The sequence below is a fragment of the Harpia harpyja genome, chromosome 5 (genome assembly GCF_026419915.1).
Source record: "Harpia harpyja isolate bHarHar1 chromosome 5, bHarHar1 primary haplotype, whole genome shotgun sequence".
NCBI classification, from domain to species: domain Eukaryota; kingdom Metazoa; phylum Chordata; class Aves; order Accipitriformes; family Accipitridae; genus Harpia; species Harpia harpyja.
In genome coordinates this window covers 942,817-965,096 of record NC_068944.1, presented here as the reverse complement: position 1 = coordinate 965,096, position 22,280 = coordinate 942,817, and the positions used below count along the sequence as shown (strand labels likewise).

The 22,280-nt window shown below is 40.3% G+C and overlaps 2 protein-coding genes across 22 annotated transcripts in view; one reads left to right on the top strand and one right to left on the bottom strand.

Moving 5' to 3' along the window:
* The window catches only part of FIGNL1 (fidgetin like 1), a 43,379-nt gene that overhangs the window by 19,495 nt on the left and 1,604 nt on the right, over window positions 1-22,280 (top strand). Inside the window, exon 3 of one of the 2 annotated variants that reach the window (XR_008235294.1) lies at window positions 5,840-5,885. The exons of the other annotated variant lie outside the window; for it this stretch is intronic. The gene's annotated coding sequence lies outside the window, so the exon portion shown is untranslated. Of the gene's footprint in view, window positions 1-5,839; window positions 5,886-22,280 lie in introns of those variants that run through there. 2 annotated transcript variants of the gene reach the window in all.
* The window catches only part of IKZF1 (IKAROS family zinc finger 1), a 72,448-nt gene continuing 52,820 nt past the window's right edge, over window positions 2,653-22,280 (bottom strand). For 12 of the 20 annotated variants that reach the window (XM_052788074.1, XM_052788073.1, XM_052788072.1 and 9 more), the window contains 4 exons: window positions 16,835-17,002; window positions 14,730-14,855; window positions 10,138-10,272; window positions 2,653-5,882 (listed from right to left, as the gene is read on the bottom strand). In XM_052788074.1, the coding sequence (XP_052644034.1) occupies window positions 5,176-5,882; window positions 10,138-10,272; window positions 14,730-14,855; window positions 16,835-17,002 (1,136 nt within the window). In that variant the 3' untranslated portion in view covers window positions 2,653-5,175. Of the gene's footprint in view, window positions 5,883-10,137; window positions 10,273-14,729; window positions 14,856-16,550; window positions 16,812-16,834; window positions 17,003-22,039; window positions 22,082-22,280 lie in introns of those variants that run through there. The other 8 variants (XM_052788086.1, XM_052788075.1, XM_052788080.1 and 5 more) reach the window with 4 other exon arrangements.

Sequence of the window (22,280 nt, the reverse complement as noted above, 5' to 3'; positions counted from 1 at the left end):
GAAAACGTTGGTTGCTGGGCACATTTTAATACTGTTTTGGTGTTTAGCTGGGGATTGGGAAGCCTGTTGGGGGACTTGAAGCTGAAAATACTCACCCCTGGTAGTTGTATGTTTGTGTCTGTATAACAGTTTGTATCTTGGCACCTACAACAGTTTCTGATATAATTTAATCAAACTATTGGAGTAGAAAAGAAAAAAAAAAAAAAGATGATTTTAAGAAAGTCTTTGAAACATAATAGATAGATACCCAGAATAGATTTTTAGGTACACAAACTTGCATTTAAATCTATGGATGTCTCTAATTTAGTTCAAGGATTTAATAACATTGATTGAGAATATTACATTTGGTCTATTTTTGTGATTATTATTATTTAACAGACCGTATCTACTTTGCAGAAGAGTCACCCGCTGAAACAGTAATTTGTAGTTCATTTACTGAGAACTACTGTGATGGTGAGCAAAAGAATCAGGATGTTAAAAGGTTCCTTCTTATGGAAAAGTAGTCATAGTTTATGATGAAACCATATCACAGTAACTTAAGGAAAATTTAGATTTGGGGAACCTGTAAAAGAATTGATTGCAATACCATTAGAGTTTCTTTTTAAATCTCATTTTGTTCATAATAATACAGTTTTACAAATGGAAATATTTCTAAAACTCTATAAATGGTGCTTTTTCTAAGCAAAACAGTGACTCTTGTTTGCATTAAATATGTGATGTGAAATTTACTGTGCTGGAATCTGAAGGAAACAGGGACACCCGTGGAGAAATCACCTTTGTTATGGCAAATAGTAGAAATAATTTCTCAGTGTTTTATTTCGAATTACCATGACTCTACATGCAGAAGTAATTGTGTTCTGTAATGACTTTGGCTGGCTAGTGGGAGGCAGGGGTAAGAGGAGAGGGCTGGAAGGGAAGCAACCTGCTCATAGTCAGCTGCTCGCCGGAGCTGCGAGAGTTTTGTGGCCAGCGACACTCTGGAGAGGAGGCGGCCAGTTTAGGACGTGATCTTCAGCTGGAGCTGGCTTAGCAAGGCTGCTTCACGTAGCTGGCGAGTGCAGGGTGACTGACGCAGCGTGACTTTTTTTGGCCACACAAGATGGGTTGCGAGGACAGCGAGGATGAACTCGCCCGCATGGCTGTAGGTGCGGCAGCAGAGGCTGAGACCGTGCACGATGCTCGGCGCTCCCTCGCTGCCCACGGAGCCCTTCACCTGCATCTCACCATACATCGCACACCCCCAGCCGCCACCCCCCCCACGCAGGGCCTCCAGCTGTACCGAACGACTTCTGCACCCACTAGGAGAGTGAGGGAAATGTTCTGGGGTTTGGGGTTTTTTACCGTGTTCTCTTGTTTTAAAAGATACACCTCACTTTTTGTAGACATAATTTAATAACATTTCCAATTTTTATGAAACTTGCTTGTTTTTTTTTTTAAATACAATGTCCTCAAAGAAAAATGAAGTTACAATATAAAATCGGAGCAAGGGAAAAAAATGTGTAAATACAACTTTTCTATTAGAAAAGGCAGTGCCTGGGGAAGGGCTGGGAAGCAGTTATTTTTTACATTTTTTTAAAACAGATATAAACTTAAAGCCATTCACCATATTTACTCCGCTAAACCATATCAGGGTATTGCACCATAGCAAAAAAGAGAAAAAGGGAGATTACATGAAACTAGTTTTCTGAGGGCACAGTTTGTTTTGATGTACACACACACACAACATCCTATTTTCATGCCATCCTTGCATATGTTCATAAATAAAATTATTGAAACACTCGTTTCTAAACAAGTTGAAGATGATTTTGTGCAAAAAGGAAAAAAAAAACACTGAAAAAGCAAACCTAAAAGAGCCCCTTCGTGAACAGAGAATGCTGTTTGCTTCTGCCTTTAGGCTATGCCCTCTGATACACTGTGTCTTAATATACTTACTTATACTACTGTACTGTTTAATATACAACATCAACATATTCTGTTATAGTATAAATAAGAAAACTCCAGACCCAGGAAATAAACCCACTGTGACTGACAGTGCATCATCATGTCATATGAACCATTTTAGATATATATACACACACACACATATGTATATAAAATATTAATGATACACAAAACCACAGACAGGGCATGTGCATGTCAACAAGAAAAGCGACACAGAAACTCATACACGTGCATGTGTGCACAAAGATGTTGCAAAGGCAGTGAACCTACCCAGTAATCAGAAATCACATTTAAAAGCTAAGTTCAAGGCAGTCTTAAACTCCACTGGAGCTATGCTTGTTTACATGGTTAATGAACGTGGCTTTATTTGTGTTGGATTTTAGTAAAAGCAAAGAAACAAAACCACCTGAGTAAGCTTCTGTCCCCCTCCCTTTATAGCTTGGGGTGTCTTAAAATGAAGGGTTAAAAAAAGTTACGGCATGGGGTATATAGTGGCCTAAATCTGAAAACAGTAGGAAGGCGGTGTAAGAGCAATAAAAGCAGAACGTTTCTGTACAGCCAACATCTGACTTCACACAGGACATTGCAGCAGGGCTGGGAAATTACTTCGTCCCTTGGTTGGTACCAATCAAAAGTGGAGAGGGCTAAGAACAGCTGAATGTATCCCTACCAGCTATGAAAAAATGAACCCATTTCAACTTTATTTTTAAAAAAAGTAAAAAAAGGAAACTCATTGCTGTAAGCTCCCTGCCTTGAAGGTCCCCTTCAGGTCATTCCTATACAAAATATTTGGTAACACCTCGTTGCCAGGTACGGTCTGTCTCGAAGCTGAGTGTGTAGCAGGCATTGATGGCAAAACCGTAGTTGGGGCATGAAAATGGCAGAGGATTCCTTGTGCCCACCCCCTGCACAGTGTCTCGGGCTGGAAGGTAACAAGCAATAATGTCTCTTAAGGCAACTGAGTTATAATGTGGGAGCAGAGGGGATCACCTTTGGGCCTGTAGTTTACACTACTCATTTTTGGGGGAGATCATTGGCTATCCAATGTACTAGCCTACCAAACATGTACCGGTAATTTGTTTTCACTGTTGTGTGTATATGCGTCAGTCTGCGGACGTTCATACACAGCATTCACATCTGGTGACAAAGCTACTAAATCAGCATGCACACATGCACTTTCAATGGAGAACCACCTCTGTGCCCACGCGTCATATGAAGTGTCTTACAGTTGTTGTGAAAAGCTAAGACACGAAATTGTAAAAGTATGTATTTGTAATTCATTATTTCGTCAGTATCTTTCTTCTAACTTCAGTGTTGTTGCTCCTGACTTACACCTGCAAAAATGAAAGCAGAAGAAGGAACTCTGCGTGCCTGTAATAGTATGTATATATAGGAAATGTGTATCAAATATAGCTACACATATCAGGCCAAACTGGCCTAGGTACAAGCATTCATGGTTCCACTGAATCTTGATAAAGAAATATATGTGCTTGCATGCACCTGTGAATGGAGAATGTGTAACTGTATGACAAGACTGCTAGTCTTGTTGGTTATATGATTGTGTTTATTGCAGAATATCCATTTATTATGCAGAGTGGAAGTATTGATACATTAAGTTAATAACATGGGTTATTTTTACAGATGTTGCCCAGGAAGTATTGCAGCACCAATGACAGCTTTTTATGCAGCTGCAAAAATGTCTTTTTTTTCCCAATCTTAAAGTATGAGGGTGTTCAGGGAGAGGAATGAACTATTTGGAAGAGGAAGTTAAGTAGAAGCTTTAAAAAAAGTATTTTTTTTTTTATGTCAGCTGTGTTTGGGGTTAAAATCTATTCATCACAGAAGTTTTTATTCTAACTGAAGTTAGAGTATCTGCAGCAGAAGCCACCATGGAGTAAGCTCTTGGTGGACCTTACTGCACTCTGCAAAGTGCTGCAGTTTCTGGTCTCCATTCAGCAAAACACCATTTTTTTAACCTTAAGATTAGTTACACTGAAGTAAAAGTAACTTAAAGCACATGGTGAAATGACTTGTTGAAGAGGAAGCCAGGGTTCTCAGCACCTTTGTGGGGCTTGGTCCCTCATTAAACAGCAAGTACCAGGAAAAAAGGCGGCTACCAATTTTGACTGGCTGGTTTAATTCAGCTCAGTGCTTTAAGTGCAACACTTATAAGTAGACCCACAAAACGTCCAAGAGGACATCTTCTGTGCAAGCAAAAATGGCATTTTTTTTCATATGTAAGAGAGGGACATTTGGATATTTTCCAGGCAGTTTAAAAAGATGAAAAATGTGCATAAGGAGACTTTCCCCACACGTATTTCTAGCTAGTGCTTTTCTCAACTGTACATCATACTTTTCTAAATAACTAAAACAAAAAAGAAAGAAAGAAAAATTAAATACTTTGTGACTTGCTTATGCAGAGAGAGGAGGGGTTGCTTAACAAAAAGTGGGGTTTTATTGGATAGGGAGAGAAAACATTTATTCAAAGAAGAGCCAACAATACCCTTTTTCTATACATTAAATGCAATTCATACTTCACAGAGTATATTACAAGGGTGTTTCTTCCATCTTTCACGTACCTGCTCACCTGCCTAGTGACACAAACGAGGCATGCCATGATGTCAAGCCACCAACAGCACCCTTGCAGGTGGAAATGTTCTACTTTTTACCACCAAAGCAACTCAGAACCCTCTGGCTGGGGGGTCCTGTCCCACCCCAGCTGTCTGTGAAGTCATCTGAGATGGGCCCCTCCATCTTTAGTTGAGTTTAATCTTCCCAAAAGAGTCAAATAATACCAGGAAGTCAAAAACATACATCTGGTGTAAGAGCCTTAGGCTCAGGGTGTTAAGAGAGAAAGCTTGGCCACTCCTGCCTGTTGCGTCCTCATCCATGTGGAGCATCCAGCACATGGTTAACAGTTTTGGCAAGGGAGGTTTGCAAGAAGCATCAGTTAAGGGAAGGGCTTTCAGCTATGTCACTACAAAAGCTCCTGCTTACATTACTAAAGGTTTTTGGTGATCAAACATTTTCAGTAAAAACTTTAGTACTCATTTTAGAAAACTGAGTTGCAATGCATGCTACCAAAAGGAAAAATCTTTTCTTGTGGGAGAAGGTAGCTGAACTTTCGATTCTCTTGTTACTTCTACTGTCCAGCTGACTTGTGCTTTGTTGCTGTCGTGGCTCATGCAGCTCCAGTAATGCAGCTGTTGAGGCTAGATCTGTGCTGGAGGAGTTTTAACTCATGTGGAAACGGTGCTCCCCTCGCGTTATGTGGGAAGAGAATTCGTACCTGTCCTGGCTATGGTAGCCACACATGTTGCATTCAAAAGGATCACGGAAGCCGTGGCAGCCCATATGGATCGTATACATCACGTGATCCAAGAAAAGGACTCGACAGTGTTCACACTTGTAAACTTTTACTTGCTCCCCATTGCTGCTGATCACTTTGAAAGCATCCTGGGAATTGTCAGTACCTGCCCTCAAGACGTCATATTGCCTGTTTTCTTCTTTTATAGAGATGCCATTTCTTGCATGGGGACCTATGTGGTTTGTCAGGTAAATTAAACCACTGCGTTCCTCATTATTGCTTTCTGTATCTGTTGAGTCTTGGCAGCTGTTGCTGGGAGAGGCATCTCGTTCAGAGGAGACAGATTTGGCTTTGGAAAGCAGCAACAAGTTTTCCACTGCGCTGTCCTGAGCTGTATGGTTGGAGCGAGCCTGATTGTCCCCAAGAGGTTTGTGGAGCTGATACATGGGGCTGATGACGGGTACCACCTCAGAACCGCCTGGTGGTGTTTGGACAAGGGGACGCAAGGACTCTGCCCCCAGGTAACTGATGGCGTTATTAATGGCCTGGTCTATAACGTGCGTCTGCATTATCTCATTCTCCTTCTCATAGTTGGTGGTGGCATCGTATGGAAGATCAGGCAAACATTTCTCACCTGCAGTGAAAAACAGTCAGGAATTAGAGGGTTGATTTCTACATAATTAAGGAACTGAACATCATGGATTAATAAAACAGCAGCATGGAAGAAAAGAGTTGATCAAATCCACCTCCGAAATTCACCTGAGGTATTCATAGTTCTTTAATATAGCTGGTCAGAAAAATGGTTGGTTGGTGTGTTTTTTTAAACCTGCAAGATAATTCGAGGTCTTTGGAAAAGCAAATGGATGCAAACAGATTCTGGAAATAATTACATGGGGACTCGTGGGAGCTACAGGTTGAGTGCTTCATCCACTCTCCTTTCTAACTGGACTCCCTCATCTGCCTCTTACAGTGAGCTAGGGCAGGCCTTTGTGGTTAGTGAAGACAGTGTACCAGCACAGTTACAGTGAGCCTGGCCTTCATGCTTCAGAGCATGAAGCACATTAAATTTTAGACTGGAAATCGTATGTTTTAGTTTTAGACCTTCAGTTTCTTACAAATAACCCACATCATTGGCAATGTGATCATATGTTGCGTCAGAGAAAAATCAACAAAAACTTAACTTTGCATATTGCCACCTCCCTCCCACGCCTTGTTTTTTAAATAAGCCATGTTAGACACATTACCAGAAGCTGCTCATGTTCCTAGAAATTTTGTGTCAAAAAGTTATCATCTACAGAAGCAGCCAAAAACCATGGAAAAAAATTAAGTGCATTTGTAGCTGGAATATATTTCTCCTATGAAGTAAAAAGCCCTATATAGAGCAAGATTACTTGTTACTTGCAACTTTGACTCTGATTTGGGATGCCAAAAGTAAGGGGGGACTCGTAATTTTTTTAAAATCAGACTGCACTAATGTATCTCTAGCTGGATATCCTAGTATTGAACGCTGAGTTTCACTGCAATTTCTCAAAATTCCTGGACAGACAGGACTAAGCAAAACATAGAAGTTAGTTAGGAGTGGGAGAAACTATTTAAATACACAGATGTTGGTGTAATGAACCTGAACAGTCTTCTCAAACAGTGTAAACCATCAACATTGTTATCAGGCCCCTAATAAATTTGTGCAAATGCAAAGGGTTAAAAAATTCCCACAGGTTGCTAGAGACTACCAATAACACATTGTTTACAGTCAAGATGGATTTTCCAGCTCTGCAGATCTTGGGAAATTCATTGAAAGCCACAAACATCTCTATGAAGTGCTGTCACCATTTCCTAATCAAAATGACATTTGCTGGTAGGCCTTGGAAAGTCCTAATTTGTCTAAAAGAAATGCTAATAGGAGCATGGAAAATTTACCAGAAGATCTGCAAATTAATTTATCAATAATTTCCCACCCAGTTTCTACTCAAATTGACTGTTCAAAGTCAGTGAGGAGCCCAGAAAACTTCTAATACGGCACTATTGCAATGATGGGGCTAAAATGTAGAAAGTCCTGCTGTCTACATTTCCCACAAGACACGGTTTCATGCTAGTTTGTCCATGCTCTGCAAGCACAGAAAGAAACACTCTGAGCATTGCGTAAGTTCCTATAAGGGATGTAGGGTACAGACACCTTCTAGCTGCGCCACACAAGATTCTACTTCCTCTTATTTCCTTTCCCTATTATTCTGCCAATTTGAGCACCCCTCTACTGGCGTGCATTCTTTTTTCTTCCAGATTTACCCTTTCTAATGCTAGAGTTTTCAGGCAGAGTTTGAAGCTCAAAATTCAAAATAGGCATTGTGAAAGACTCTTGAATTAAATATAGAAAAACTCTCCTAATATGAATGTATACCCTTGACTCAAGGAAAAAATGAGGTCAAAATAATTTATATTCCATGGGCACTGTATACCACTGAAAAGTGGGACTGGTCTTCATTATACACAAAATTTTGGGCATCCAGAAAGCATGATTCTAATAGCTGTTTCTTGGGTAGTATTTGCTTTGTGTTGCATAACTAGTTGGTAGTTGGACTGAGAGGATCAAGTGCTCATAAGAAAAATTTGTTTCCAAGCACAGTGTCTGAAACAGACACAAACTTGAGGTAGGCAGGTATCATTTCTGTATCTGGGCAATGCAGGTAATACTCGCACTCATTAAAAGTAATAGCTCATTTCTGTGGTTATTAGAGCATAAGTAAATTAAACTGCTAATGGTTTGTTGCACTTCAAGCTTTGCACTGCTCAGGGTTCTGTAGCAGGTACCTAAATAGTAAAAATGCACTCAGCGCATGTGGGCGCTCTTTTCTTTTCTTTTCTTTTTTCTTTGTTTGTTTGTTTTTAGCCCCTCTCTTTTCTTTGCTGCCTATTGTTTTAACATGATAAACATGTCAACCTCGCCTGCAGTTCTCACTCTAGTTTGGATGGCCCAGTTCTGCTTTCGGGTCTGGGAGCTATTCCAGGTTGGAATACAGAGAGAATTTTACAGATAACTGGCATAATTTGGTGAACAATCTCACTTTTGAAAGGTAATGAATTTAGCCTTGAGAAAAACAAGTGAAGCAGCAGACAGTCTTTCTCTTATGCGAAGGATGCCATTTGCTCCTTCTCCCTGGAATTCAGCACGGAAATTGGGATGACATGGTAATCTACAGAAGCAATAAACATGTTTTATTACCCAAAAGCTCTCCTGACCAGCCAGCCTAACCTCGTGTTAATCAGGAATGTATTTATTACATGAAGCAGCAGGTGAGGATTGGAAAGGAAAGGATTTGGGGGCATTTTCTTGTCAGAAAAGTTTGTCCTTTTGAAGGTTAGCAAATTTCCATAAATATCTGCTGTCAGTAGGTTGTCTTCCTACACCCCACCCTGAATAACTAACTGACAGATACTCTGCCCTCCTAAAACTCGTAGTTGAACTGGCTGTCTACTGTTTCTCGGGGGAGGGGGGGAGAGAGAAAAGGAGAATGAAAAAGCTAGTCCACACCCACGGATACATCACATATAGGATGCTTGCTAGTACCTTTTAAATTTTAACACTTCTGGTCTTCCTGGAGCTTTCATAGAATTAGTATTTTGCCTAATGCAATCAGTTACTAGAGCGTCTAAACGAATCAGGTTTTCCTCACATAGCTGATGTATTTTTGGTAACTACCTCTACTATAACTTTTGTCTTCTTTTTATAAGCATAAGCTTTCTTATCCTTGACTACCTCCCAGAATTGTTGCCTTTGGACTTGAAAACAATCTTGGACTTTCATTTCAAACTTTTTGTTGCACCTCCTGACGTAGCTAAGATGCCCCTTTCCTTGTCTCGGAAATACTAATTTTCCTTTCACCCTTGTGTCCTCATTGAAGAAGGTATATTTGGAATTTCTGTCCCATAGACTGGTCTTTTTTTGCCTTGCCTTTTGACTGAAGACCTTCTTAATGTGTGTTTTGTTTCAAAGACTTCAGTTTTCTCTGTTTCCTATAGAATAATATTATAAATGAATGTGCAGAGAATTATAAAAGAATCTAACTACATATGAGTATATGCTGTTCTCTGATCTCCCATGTTTTTATTCATTTAAGACTAACTCTACATAGCTGACAAAGTATTGTCTGTGGGTCTCACTATTACAAAACTGATGTAACCACTACTTGGTACAGGCTTACCAAACCAAACAATATAGGTGTAGCCTCCACTTTTATAGGTGTAGCCTCCACTTTTTCATTGTTAAGACAAAAACTACTAGGTGCAAATGGGCATGAAGTTTTTCCATCATTTATAGAGTGTACCCAAAGATCTTTTCATTTAGGTATTATTCTCAGACCTAGGTTTATTTATTTCCATGATCATTTGGGGCTGTAAAAGTATACAGAGTTTATGAAGGGGTGAAGACTATTATCCAGCCTATCCTCTACTATTCACAAATGCTTTCACAAACACCAATATGCCCAGCTCTGGATGTCATCCAAGAAGTTAATAAAATAACCCTGAAAATGTGGTCAAATGCTTTCCCAATAGGAAACTTCTATTCCTATCTTCAGGTTCTTAAGGCAACTTCAAGAGCCTGTCCAGATCTTATAATGATCTGGTTCATAAGCATTAGAAAAAGACAGGAAAAAGACTTAAAATCAATCTCCAGATGTGGAAAATCAAACATGCAGAAATGTATGCTGGAGAAGTTTGGTTGTTTTGTTTTGTTTTTTCCCCCAAAACATTGCTGTGTCTGCTTCTATAGAGATAGATATTGCTAATTTAGTAAAACAAGTAAAATCATAAGGCAAAAGTAAAAATCCCGTGAGATGTTTTTGGGGGTTTTTTTTGTTTCATTTTTTAGGAGACAGCAAACGTTTAACTCTTACCAACAAATTTCTGAGGCATAGAGCTCTTACGTTTGGCGACGTTACTTGCTAGTCTATCCAGCACGAGGGATCTTTCTGACCCTATCTTGCACAGGTCTTCAGCCATTTCACTCTGGTTAGTTTCCTCTTTTATGACTGAAATCAAATGACATCAGAAGGGTTAGGCACACTTGTTCCATTTTAATGGAACTATTGTCTTCAGGTTATTGTTTCTCAGCTAATGTCTTTTAGCTCCCAACCAGCTGGAAGGAGGAGCTCACCACTGCAGACACAGGATGATTCTGACTCTTGGTAACATAGTCCCTCACGTTGATTAATCTATGTACATGTTCATGTTTCCCTCGTCTAGGATACAAAAATGAGATTGCAACTGCAAGGCGTCTGCCTGTGTGTAACGTAATCACGCCACCCTTGTTCTACAGCCACTCTGCATTTCTGCGAGTAAATGAGGTCCTGACATTATACTGGACACAAAGCAGTTCATCTTTTCACCCTCCCGCTGTCACCCCCCACCATCCCTCTGCACCTCTCCCAGTGGAACCACCTGTACAATCATTGCTTCTTTAGCAGGAAAAATGGACAAACTCCTCAACTACAGCAGTGGAAGATGTATTTGCAAGCTATACCAACCCTTCTCCCCACCCCCTTTTTATTCCCTAGTAAATACTTCTGTACTTCCTTGATGCAATTTTAGACTTTAAATGACAATTTAAATTGCTTAAGTCACACCTGTAATGGAGCACTGACTTCCAATACTCAAACCTGTTTTCCCAACCTCCTGCTGCTGCTGAGACACTGTAGAATTAGAAAGGAGCTTAGCTGTGAGGCTCTAGGAAAGGGAAACTATTTAACTTTCACTACATTTTACTTCAGTACTTTCCTGCAGAAACAGAAGGGATGCATGAAAATGCACTGTCAAAACAATGACTATAAAAAATATATGGAAAGGTATTTCTGACTTTGACATCTAAAGGAAAGGTGATACGCACCAAGATCACAGCACAACTGGTTTTGGGGGTTTTTTTTTCTTTTTTCTTTTTTTTGGCACAGGAGGTCAGAGATGGGAGAGAAAGGGGTTGATTTTACTTTTACCTGCTACTAGGGTATGGATATTTTTCCTGAACTTGTGAGTTGCTATTAAAGGGAGAAGCAAAAGATGATTTTTAGACTTTGATTCTGCGAGCTATTTCAGTTAGGTGCACCACTCTGCTACATTTTGCCTTCTGTGCCGGCTGAGAATTTGTTTTATCACTGGATTTACTGGTTCACAGAACCCATTATTCTGGTACCTGGGTGTTTCTCAATAGCTGAGAACACGCCGTTCCTATGCAATGTTATTTTGGCAATATACCGCTGCCATAAAAGGATGATTGTGAAAGTTTCATTGTTCCTGAAAGATGTGAAATCGGGGTCTGGTGGATAACTGGAAGGAGCAGGTGAAGTGTCCTAGACAACAACACTCCGCAATACCAAACTGATGAGTACACAACGGGTTCTTGAGTCCCGGCTGCAGCAGCACAAGCTGCAGTGACAGTGACAGGGAGTCTCATGGAATTATGCCCCAGCCCCATAAGATGCTAAAGACTGTGACCAATGCAAGATACGAGCAGAACTTGGTCATGAAGGTGCCTAAGAGTAAAGGGCATTGATGGTACCTAGTCAGCACTGAACAAGCACACACCAGCATCTTGTGCTGCCTAAGGCTTCCAGCTACCACCTTCCAGATACCACTTCAGGAAGAGACTCACAGAGAATGTTTTAAAGCAGCCCTTTTGACAGGGAAACAAAAGATTGAATTCTTAGTTAAAAGTTGAAATGATCAAGAAATATCTGTTTAGGATATAATAACATTCTATTTCTAATCAGTTCAAGAGAGGGTAAGTTATGTTCAATTTTCAAACTTTCAAACTTTCAAAACTGCTATTAAAAAAAAAGGGGGGTAAAGTGAATTATGTACTAATTTCCAGCCTTTGCAACTGAAACCCCCTGAAATTTGCTACCAACCTGATAACTATTTTTCTGTAATTTGGTGTCTGTGAAGTGAAAATAAAAATCATTTTATCTTTCCAATGAAATCCACAAGTGACAGAAGAATTGTAACTGACTGTTTTTAAACTTCATAAACTATTTCTTCTGTTATTTTATATACGCCTGGCAAGACTTCAGCACGCTTCCACTCAACTCAAATGCAAAACTCCAAATAATATCTCTAAGAGAAGAACTTCACATGGACAGTGAGGTTCTAGTCCTCTAAAATAAGAATTTTGCCATTAAATTCAGCAGGTTCCTGATTTCATGCTGAATCTCCTTCTCTTAAAGAAAGCAAACAAAAGTTAAAATACAAATACAATCTCTTGTTCTCCTCCTTACTCCTCTTTGCTGGATCTTTCACTTAATTAAGTACTTTCTCAATTATATTTGTTAGATTTACAAGGTGATGGAAAGCTTCTACCAGTTTAGGTCCTTTCAACTGACATTTTTTCTATGTATACTGCACAAAGTATTTTAAAAATGCTGTAAAAAGCAATCCCACTGTAGCAGAATGTCAAATCAGGTGCCCTAGCAGATTTTTGTACCAACTTTTTTGAGTCTGAAAAAAAAAAAAGGACCTGAATTATAGCTCTAATAGCTCCATATCACATCCTGAAATAGTATAGGAGCAGTGGTAGTATAGCTACTTGCTTTTCTAGACATAATGAGAATGCACTAAAAATCCCAGAAGTTGACCCACTCATTCTCAACTGTTTCATTGTACATTTTAATCTTTGAGTTTATAAGGGAAATAATGTAAACATGGCAAAATGATATGTTTGCAGTGAAGTAGAATAGATTAGAATGCAAAATACTAGGAAAAATGCAGGAAAGTTTCGTTTTTTAGAAACATAAAGAATTGATTTATTAACTGAGTACTAAATTTTTTGAAGAGTAAAGTCTTTGGCTGGATGCAAGGTCTAAACTCCAAAGTTAATCTTCTAATTTTTTTTCTAATTTGCAAAAGCACTCCTATTTTATTAAATATGGATTTATAGGATACTTTCAGTATATGCAAGGAAGAAGTAATTCTTCCAAAGCATTCATGAATTCCCCAAGTTTTCATCCCACTGAGATATTAGATATTCAGTCCTAAGCTAGTGTAAACTCTCCTGCCATGATTTGCTAGAAACAAAGGTCCATCTCTAAAATTGTATTATTTCTTATTAAAGTTTATGATTCCTGACACCAGTTTCATCTGGACATTTTTGCTTACTAAGACTTTAGTAGTAGTTCAGCTACTCCTTCACACAGATTTTCATGTTCAGCGTGCAGGCATTCAAATCCATGTGCCAGGCACTGAAAATTCAAATCCCAAGACAGGATATTTGCTTCTAAATCCTATCACCTCTTTGAGGAATAAGTATTGCTTCCTACTGTATATTACATTGAGCTTTTCTATTTATACATTCTCCAGCCCCTCAATAAAATTAGAAGGGCCGCTGCTCTAACATGCTGTCTGCCAGAAGCATCTCAGCTGTATTCACTGCTATCATTATGTGCATATACTTTACATTATTTGATAGCATGTAAAAACATTTTCAGGTTCTGTCCAGGTATAAAATATTAAATGAGGCATCATTGCAAACAGGTCAGAGAGAATCTTCTATTTTTGTCATTTGACAAACCAAATATACTGACAGGATCAAAAAGATATGCAAGAAATGTAACTTGCTGGATGGGCTTAAACTCCACCAAAGAAGCTGGATCTTAACATTCTCTATCTAAAACTGCACATGCAAGAGGATTTTGTATGGTTATTTACTATGATCAATCCCATATAGATCTTTAGGATCTTTGTTTAAAAAAAATCCAAACTCCAGTATCTGCTTGCTCTGTTTCTGGGCGTAGTTTTAGATTTTATATTCTCCAAGAAATAGACTTTACCTTCATCATAAGACCAGTCTCTCAGAGAAGCACAAGAGCTCCTCACCTCCCCCCAGTTTTCTTTTAAAGGGGAGGTTGGGAGAAAGGCTGTCAACAAATTATTAGCCTTTTTGGACTGTCTCAGTGAAACTGGCTAAATTAAATGCCTCTGGCTTCAAGTCCTCTTGCTTGGAAGAGTGAAATTAAAGACAGACAGCTCATTCTTGTCAGATGATTTGGTCCCAGTGGTCAAGTAAGGCCCTTAAGCTGTGCCTGGGAAGGGCAGGAGATGTGCAATGCAGAAGATTCTGCAGCCCTACCAAGAACACTGATATTAAGTCTTTATAAAGAATACATCCACAAGAGTACTGCGATATAGGACTCCAAGCAAAAGGGAAAGGTGATGCAGTCATACTGTCTTCAAGATAGTGAACTGAAATTTTCCAGGTCTAGCAAGTGTTTTGCTACATGCCTGAGTTTTACTTTGGCTTTTTGTTTGAGCTAAACAAAAGGAGACAGCAGCCAAATATTTATCAAATATAGATTAAATCCAGATGCAATATCATATATATGGTGTGTGGGTGTGTGCCTCCCCAATGAAAAGATGCCACAAATGGTACTGCTGTTCCTTTTGCACTCCTTTTTCTACATACCTGACAGGACAGCGTTAATCCCCAGATGGACACATTTATTACCTGAATAAAGGCTGCTTGAGATATTCATGGTTTGCAGGTAGTTATGACAGCGTTCTTTATGTTCTTCCAAAGAGCTGCGCTGCTTATAGCTGCGACCACAGTATCCACACTTATGGGGTTTGCCAACTGGAGAAAACACAATTAATTGAGAGATTCAGGTGATGTATTCAACAGCATATTAATAATGGTAAGAACAACAGGAAAAAAGCCCACCCCAAAAATGAACCCATGCTGTGGTGAACTGAAGAAAGATTTTGTCAATTTAAGAAAAAAAACAACCTAATGGAAAACTAGTTATATATCTTTACATCAACAGGCCAATTCTGTGGGTGCTGCAAGCTGATTTCAGATGATTCACATCAGATAAGGACTGCGACATTAAATCTTCAAAAACGGCATCTACACAAGTTAGAAACTGAGACATCTTCAAAGGTCTGAGTGGAGCTGCTTTAGTGCCTAGCTGCCACAGAGACTGCCAACGGGGGAACTGGTGGTGTAGGCAGAGACACCTGCCCACGACTGGATGTCAGTTCTGAACTAACCAGAACCAGCTCAACGCTTTTAGGACAATGTTAGATTTCACATGTTTTCTGCTTCTGGAAATTCAAAAGAAAGGGCAAGACAAATTTTTTTCTGTATTACACCAATCCAGATGTAGGTAGTTCCAGGAATTTTGCAGTAATAATATGGTTTCATGGACTTCTGGCCCTGAATTTTCTGTCTTAGCATGACAAGACTGTCACCTTCTATGTGATTTCACAATTTTAGATGGTTACACAGCTTCACTTTTAAATTTTATTTACAAATTTTTGGGTGAAAATTGGACTCAGACACCCAACTTGTTTTATAACATATTGATGTCAATTTGCCAATTGCAGGAACTAATCACAATCTACAGTTTATGCATTGTCTCTTTAGCTACGGAATCCTCAGAGTTTGCCAAAAGTGTCTAGGTGTAATTTCATGTATATATGAAAAATTATATTTAAAATTGTGCAGCCATGAAAATCAGGAACAGCAAGGGAGAGGGAGGCAAAATAGTATTTTAAAGATGTGTTTTCCTGAAATGGGCCAGGACCAAACAGAAGTGGAAATTATTTTGGAGATGTGGGACCAACACTAGGGATCTTATTTAATGCATGTGCTAGAGAAGAATTTCCTTAGGTTTTGTGCAGCACAAAAATGTCACTGTGGGAGCTCCGCTTCTGCTACCCAGAACTTGGTCCCAATGCCAACTTTCCCAAGTAAAGTTAGCAGTGACAGTTCCAGCAATGTGTTGTGGAGGTCTCCTATCCAAATAACAATTTGCATTTCCAGCTTAGCTTGAGAAATTAGATGGGACAACACTCTGCTTTTAAAGGCACTTTAAAGGTGCTAAATTGGTTTTGCTTCACAGAATGTATGTGACTATGGCTTCTTTCAAACAATGAGAGGTTCCTGGTAATGGAAAAGTGCAGCTATTCAAAAATGTTTATTCAGATCTCCATATTACTGTTGAGACAAAACACTGAAAAACTCTAGCAGAGTCCTCTTTTTCAGAAGATTATCTTTCTCCCACCCTCTCCCTCCTCCCCCCCCCTTCTCTTTCAAAGTACTTGTAATAACAAGGTGCAACAAATAACTGCTGCTGAATGCTTTAGGTGGTATTCACTCCTTCGGTTGAGAATGACTACCGGACTGGAGGTTTTTGAGACTTTGTCACTTAAAACCTACTGCGTTTAGACCTTCTATTATCTCTATATACGGATAAATGCCATCCAAACCCTAAAACATTCATCAGCTTTAATTCATGTTCGTAGTTCCATGAAATGGATTACTCACATGAGGCTTGTAAGATGAAACCCTAATACAGAAACTTTTAATCAGCCAAGAAGTATGGGAAAAAACAGTTCTTCTGGTGAAGGATCATGAGCGTGAGATGTGTGTGTAGTCATTTCTTTGCCGCTAAAACACCGCCGCCAGCTCACAGCTTGGGTAACCCCAACACGGGGCTACTCTCCTCCCCGGGGTGAGAAGACATCTCAGGCTTGGTGGCCATGAACGCACCCATCTCCTCGAGAGGTGCGGTGACGGGCGCCCGTGGACGGTCCCGCACCTTCACTTACCTGAGTGAGTCCTCAGGTGTCCTGTGAGGGCATCCCTGCGGCGGCAGGCGTAGTTACACAGGTGACACTTGAAGGGCTTTTCACCTGAGTGCAACTTTATATGGCGCAGAAGGTTGCCCTTCTGCGTAAAGGAGGCTCCACACTGATTGCACTGGAAAGGGCGTTCTCCTACGGGGAGAAGGAGAAAACAGGTGAGAACAAAAAATCTTACGCAGTAACAAGAGAAAGATTTCAGTGAAAAAGTTGTTTTCTCACTGCTGCTGTGTGACTTCCACCGGCTGCAGGTTTGATATAACATGAGGCTTTCAGACTAAACCTGCCAGTTTCTTAATGCTTCACTGGCTGGGTCAATTTGATCTGAAAATCTAATTTTTTTTTTCTAAATCAGAATGGCACATCACAATGCAAATTCAAACTCATTTAAATAAAGTGACTGCAACATTTTGTGTTGAAGAGCCACTCTTCCTGATCAGCAGTTTTGGAATAAACCAATATCCAATTTTGCATGTTGTGGCATTTGGTGGGGTTTTTAATGTGGCTTTTTTCAAAGGGTCTTTAAAATATGCCACTGAAGCAGCAAAATAAAAAGGAAACTCATTAAAAATGCATTTCAGGATCACAAGTTCATTTCAGCGTTACATTCTTATATTTAAATGAAAGGCACTTCATTATAACAGTTATAATAACTTCTTTTCATTTACATTTTCCCTGTATTTTCCCTTTCAATTTCTTCTCCATTACCTGTCTGTCCCTAAGCAGCCAAATCAGGAAAGAGACAGAGAAAGAGAGAGAGAAAGAGAGAGTAAAATCACACAAGTTAAGACAGTGCAAAGGAAGCCCTGTACTTCCATGCCAAAGTCCCAACCCTTCTCTAGGTAAGGTACGAACAGAGGAGCTGCACAAATGGGCTCTGCTGGCCTACACTTTTGATGGACACAGGGGAAAAACTTGAAGAGACACAGCCTTGATTTGTCTAAACTGGTGCCTGTTATCAAGAAAGCGAATTGACTAGTTTTGCAAAAATTAATATGGCTGTTGTTTGCTTTTTAGTGCTGTTTAAAATCAATATGCTCATTTATTTGCTTACCTATTTTTTTTAAAAATTAAGATAGATGGAGGCCTTTTCTTAAGTCAGTGGGAAATAAAATATGTTTCCACTTGTACCAGATAGGAGTAAAGGAAAATTTATACATGAGAGCACTCCAACAGCAGGCACTGCTCCTGCATGCCTGTTTCTCTGTAGCCCTCAACTAAGTCAAACCAGCCTTTGAAACTCATTTGCTGAATTCTGTTTCTCTTAGGCATAAATGTAATCTGCTCTAGTAATTATAATACAACACCAGTATTAGAAACAGCCCAGAGATGACCTGTTCTTAGTTTTGATTTTCTTTATATAACAATAATATTGATTTTAAAATTTCAGTGCTGAAGTTAAAATATAGAAAAAACAAATACAAGTTAAACAATTTCTTTCTTCTCTCTCTCTCACTTAACCAACATGTATTATTTTGCACATCTACGACCAACTTGAATGTCCATACATGTGCGTATATGTGCAGCACGATCATTTTTGACTTTGGGGTAATGCAGTAGAACAGCTGAAAATCAGTTAAGACAGCAGTACAGTCCCAACCCCAAAATCTGCAAACTCTACCATCAGGGCTGGCAGTTTTAGCATTCAGCAAACAGTAAAATGAATCTATTTTTTGGCAAGTTATTTTCATTGGTCAAACAGCTTCAAGCGGGTCAGCATAGTCCCTGTGAAGCCAGACCAGCTCACTTTCTTTGTCCGTCAAGTAGCTGTATTCATCTAAACTATATCCGCAACTGGTTCAACTGGGGTGGCCCACAAAAATGCCAGCATTAGCCTTACAGGATTTTGCAATGATGTACTTCATAAGCTATGCACAGTAGTTGTTAGGGGAAAAAGAAAAATGGGTAAGAGTCTGTCTGCTTTACTTCTTAATCTTTGGGGCAGTTACTCAGCGTGGAAGGTATTTTTCAGAAATGGACTGAAACAGTAATGAAGAAGTCAGTTTGTCATGGGGGACACAAATTCAGAAGAAATGGTTGATTCTTACTAAACAGCTTTTCTATCATTCTTTTCTGTTATTTTTACTCAGAGGAGCATAAGAGGAGAAAAACAAGGATTGTAAAAGTACTCCAGGAATGAAATGTAAAGCTAAGTAAGAACGAAATGTATCTCCAGCCTACAGCTCTCACAATTACAGGGTGAAATCTTGCACTGGGTGGAGAAGACAGACAGATGGAGCATTTCAGAAGAGACTGCTGCATACCAACTATTTCTACAAAACTTACAGTGGGAGCAAACATAAGGGAACCTGCACTCACGTTGCTGTACAAGGGAAACGACACCACCACCGAAAGACCCTGAAACTACGTGTAGCTTGACGGGCCCTTGGTCATCCGTGCTACAACTACCAGGGCGGGGAATGCCTGCCTTGTGGGCCCACCAAAGCTCCCAGCCCTGCTAGGATGGAGAGAGTTGCTGATGGAAGGTTACTGGGTGTGGTGCTATCCCCCCAAAAATGGGGACGGGACAGGACAGAAAGAAAAAGTACCCAATGCATCTTTTGTTTAAACAGTCAGCTTTGTGTGTTATTTTCTCACCAGTTCTGAACAGCACACGTCTGTCCGGGGCAGATATCACCACATGGTGTGTAGCTATGGGCAAATATGGGCCCAGGAGCAAAAACTGCAATGGGACCCTGAGTTGAATCAACCACCATTGCAGTGATTTGCAAGCCTTAGTGGGAGCACGGGCCCTGGACTACTCATTCAGTGAAGAATATTTATCATCTTAATTGAAATCTTTCTCATTTCTTAAACAACACAATGACAAAATCACCTAGTACTCAGGGATGCGCATAGCACTCGCTCTTCTCTTTTTTTTAATGCTCATTCTTCAATGGAAATAGTTTTCTAAATAAATTGGAGACATTCAGACCCAACTAACAAGAAATAAGTAAACTAACCGGTGACTTAAGTTAAAGGATTGTACATATAAGGAGGGAACATATACACCTATGCACACACTCATATATATGCACATAAATATATGCGCACACATGCACACAAATAAGTGCACACTGAGCAAGCGAAGCCTGAATCTGTACCCTGAGGTCCCAGCACCAGGGAGCAGGCGGGGGTGTGTCTCTCCTTTTTCCTAAACACCAAGCAAGACAGCAACAAGCTGGAGAAAATCAACATACTGAAAGCCTTGGGGAAGGAGAGTGAGGAGAGTTGGGCGTGTGTGAGTGGGATTCGCTCCGCAGACGGGAGCAACAGGTAAGGCGCTAGGAAGCAGTCAGTGCTGTACGGCTGCTTGCAGACAGGAGGGGGCAGAAATATCAGGTGCTGCTCTGCATATCTGCACTTGGCAGGTATATTCATTAAAAGTAATTATGCCTTTTATCAGGTCAGGCAGTCATTTTATTTTGGCACTTTAGTGTGCTAGAGTTTTGTTCACTTATCAAATATTTATTTAAGGAAACCTCACTGCATATGCAGGTTTTACATGAATTAGCAGCAAAGTAATTCATTTGCGAGGCTTATTCCTTCACTGGGCATGTATTGAAATGGGCTTCAGCATAGTCAGTTAAATGTCTGTAATAGTATATCCCATTTCTACTTTAATTTTCACAGTGCAACTGAAAGGAAAAGCAGTCACCACTGTTTCCCCATGACATCCCTTTAATTTAAACTACCAGCCCCGAGCTTCCACTCCCTTGCCAGCCCCCGAAAAACTGCCTGAGCTCACCCGAAGAGGCTGCTCGGGAGAGGAGCTGAGGGCGAGGCAGGAGGGAAAGCAAAGGCTTTCTTTCCATGGAAGGACTCAGGGACGCAACTTCACACCCTTTAGTTTCATTAAGTGTAAAAGAAGGGGGTCCTGCTGAGCGAAGTGCAGCTCTTGGGGTGCTCCCACTGCGGGTTTTAACTACATTCCCTGATGAAAAAGAGGGTCCCGTTGGCGAAGGGCAGAGAACTCTCAGAGCGACAGCCCTTGCAGGGTAGCGCCCTTGGCAGGCACCGGCATCCCTCTGCCCGGCAGGCAGTTCGGGCAGATGGAGGTCTGTGCCAGGGAAACCGGAGAGGTGGCCCCCGGGGACGCTGCCCCCGGGAACAGGCAGCCCAGCTCACCCTCCGGAGACTCAGCCTGCCGGGTGCCAACCAACGCGCTAGAAAGAAAGGCAGCTCTGCCCGCCACCTGCCCAAAATCAGGTGTGTCCCCACATGGGCCATTCAGCCCTGGTGCAAACAGTGCCTCTGACCCCCGGGGACCTGAAACAGCTCCTCCGAAGCAGCAACTTTTAATAAAACAGCAGCCTCCTTAAACAAGCACAAAGACTTCTACCTCTAAATGCATTTTAAGTTGCAACCTTTTATTTGAACTACTGCAGCATCCTCTTCAAGCCCATGGGTCTGCTTAAAAGGCCTCACGTCCAAGTCATTTCCATATACATTTTATCAACTTTTAAAGGATCACAGTAACACTCAATTAAAAAAAAAAAAAAAAAGGAAACAATTGACCAACAAGCACTTTATTCTATCTAGGAAGTAGGCTGCAGCCTCTCTTCTGAGCACTAGTTATGGCTTTTCCAATAATCATCTACTCTTCCTTGACAGAGGGATTTATCGCATTGAATTGAACAGTACTTTGAAGTAGGCAATGTAACAGCATTGCTAACTATCACTAGCACTGCTTCTGAATGTGGCTAACCCATGTTACGCTAACAGATCTCACCCTTCCAGAGCTTGAACAGCTGCACTTACAATGACAGGTATTAGCACTGGGGGGGATGGACAACACTCAGGGTCTTTTCATGGATCCTCTCCATTAAACTCTGAAAACACTTTGCTAATCTCACTCCTTAGTAATTGTGGGGAAATCATTTAAGCATGATGGGGGGGATGCAGAGGAAGAAAGTAAGTGTTCACTAGCACGACTATTTCAGTGGAATCTAATCATCAGACAGGTCATTCTTACCTTAAAAATATTTTAAAATTCCCTCTCATTTGAATATTCATGCAAAAATGCCAAATACTTTATTTATCTATTTTCAAAGTAACTTGTGTAGCACAACAGTACAGTTCATTTCTTCTCCTTTGACTATGGATGACCTTAACAGTTTAGATTGGAGGCCTAATTTTTAGACAGCTTATATCAGGTACGATGAAACTCACCCTGGTCTTTACTTCTTCATTTGTTTCAGCCTCTTCATTTTTTGCACTCTTTGAGACTATTTAGAATTAGAAAATCGAGGCAAGAAGATTCACGGCACTGTATAATGAAAAGCCATTCTTATGGAGCACAACATCTTTACATGTCTCTTTTAGTGTCCCAGTGGAAACCCTTTAGTCCAGATCTGACCAGTCACAATACTTGTTTTTACTTCATGAAACATTTGACATAAAACTAACACCT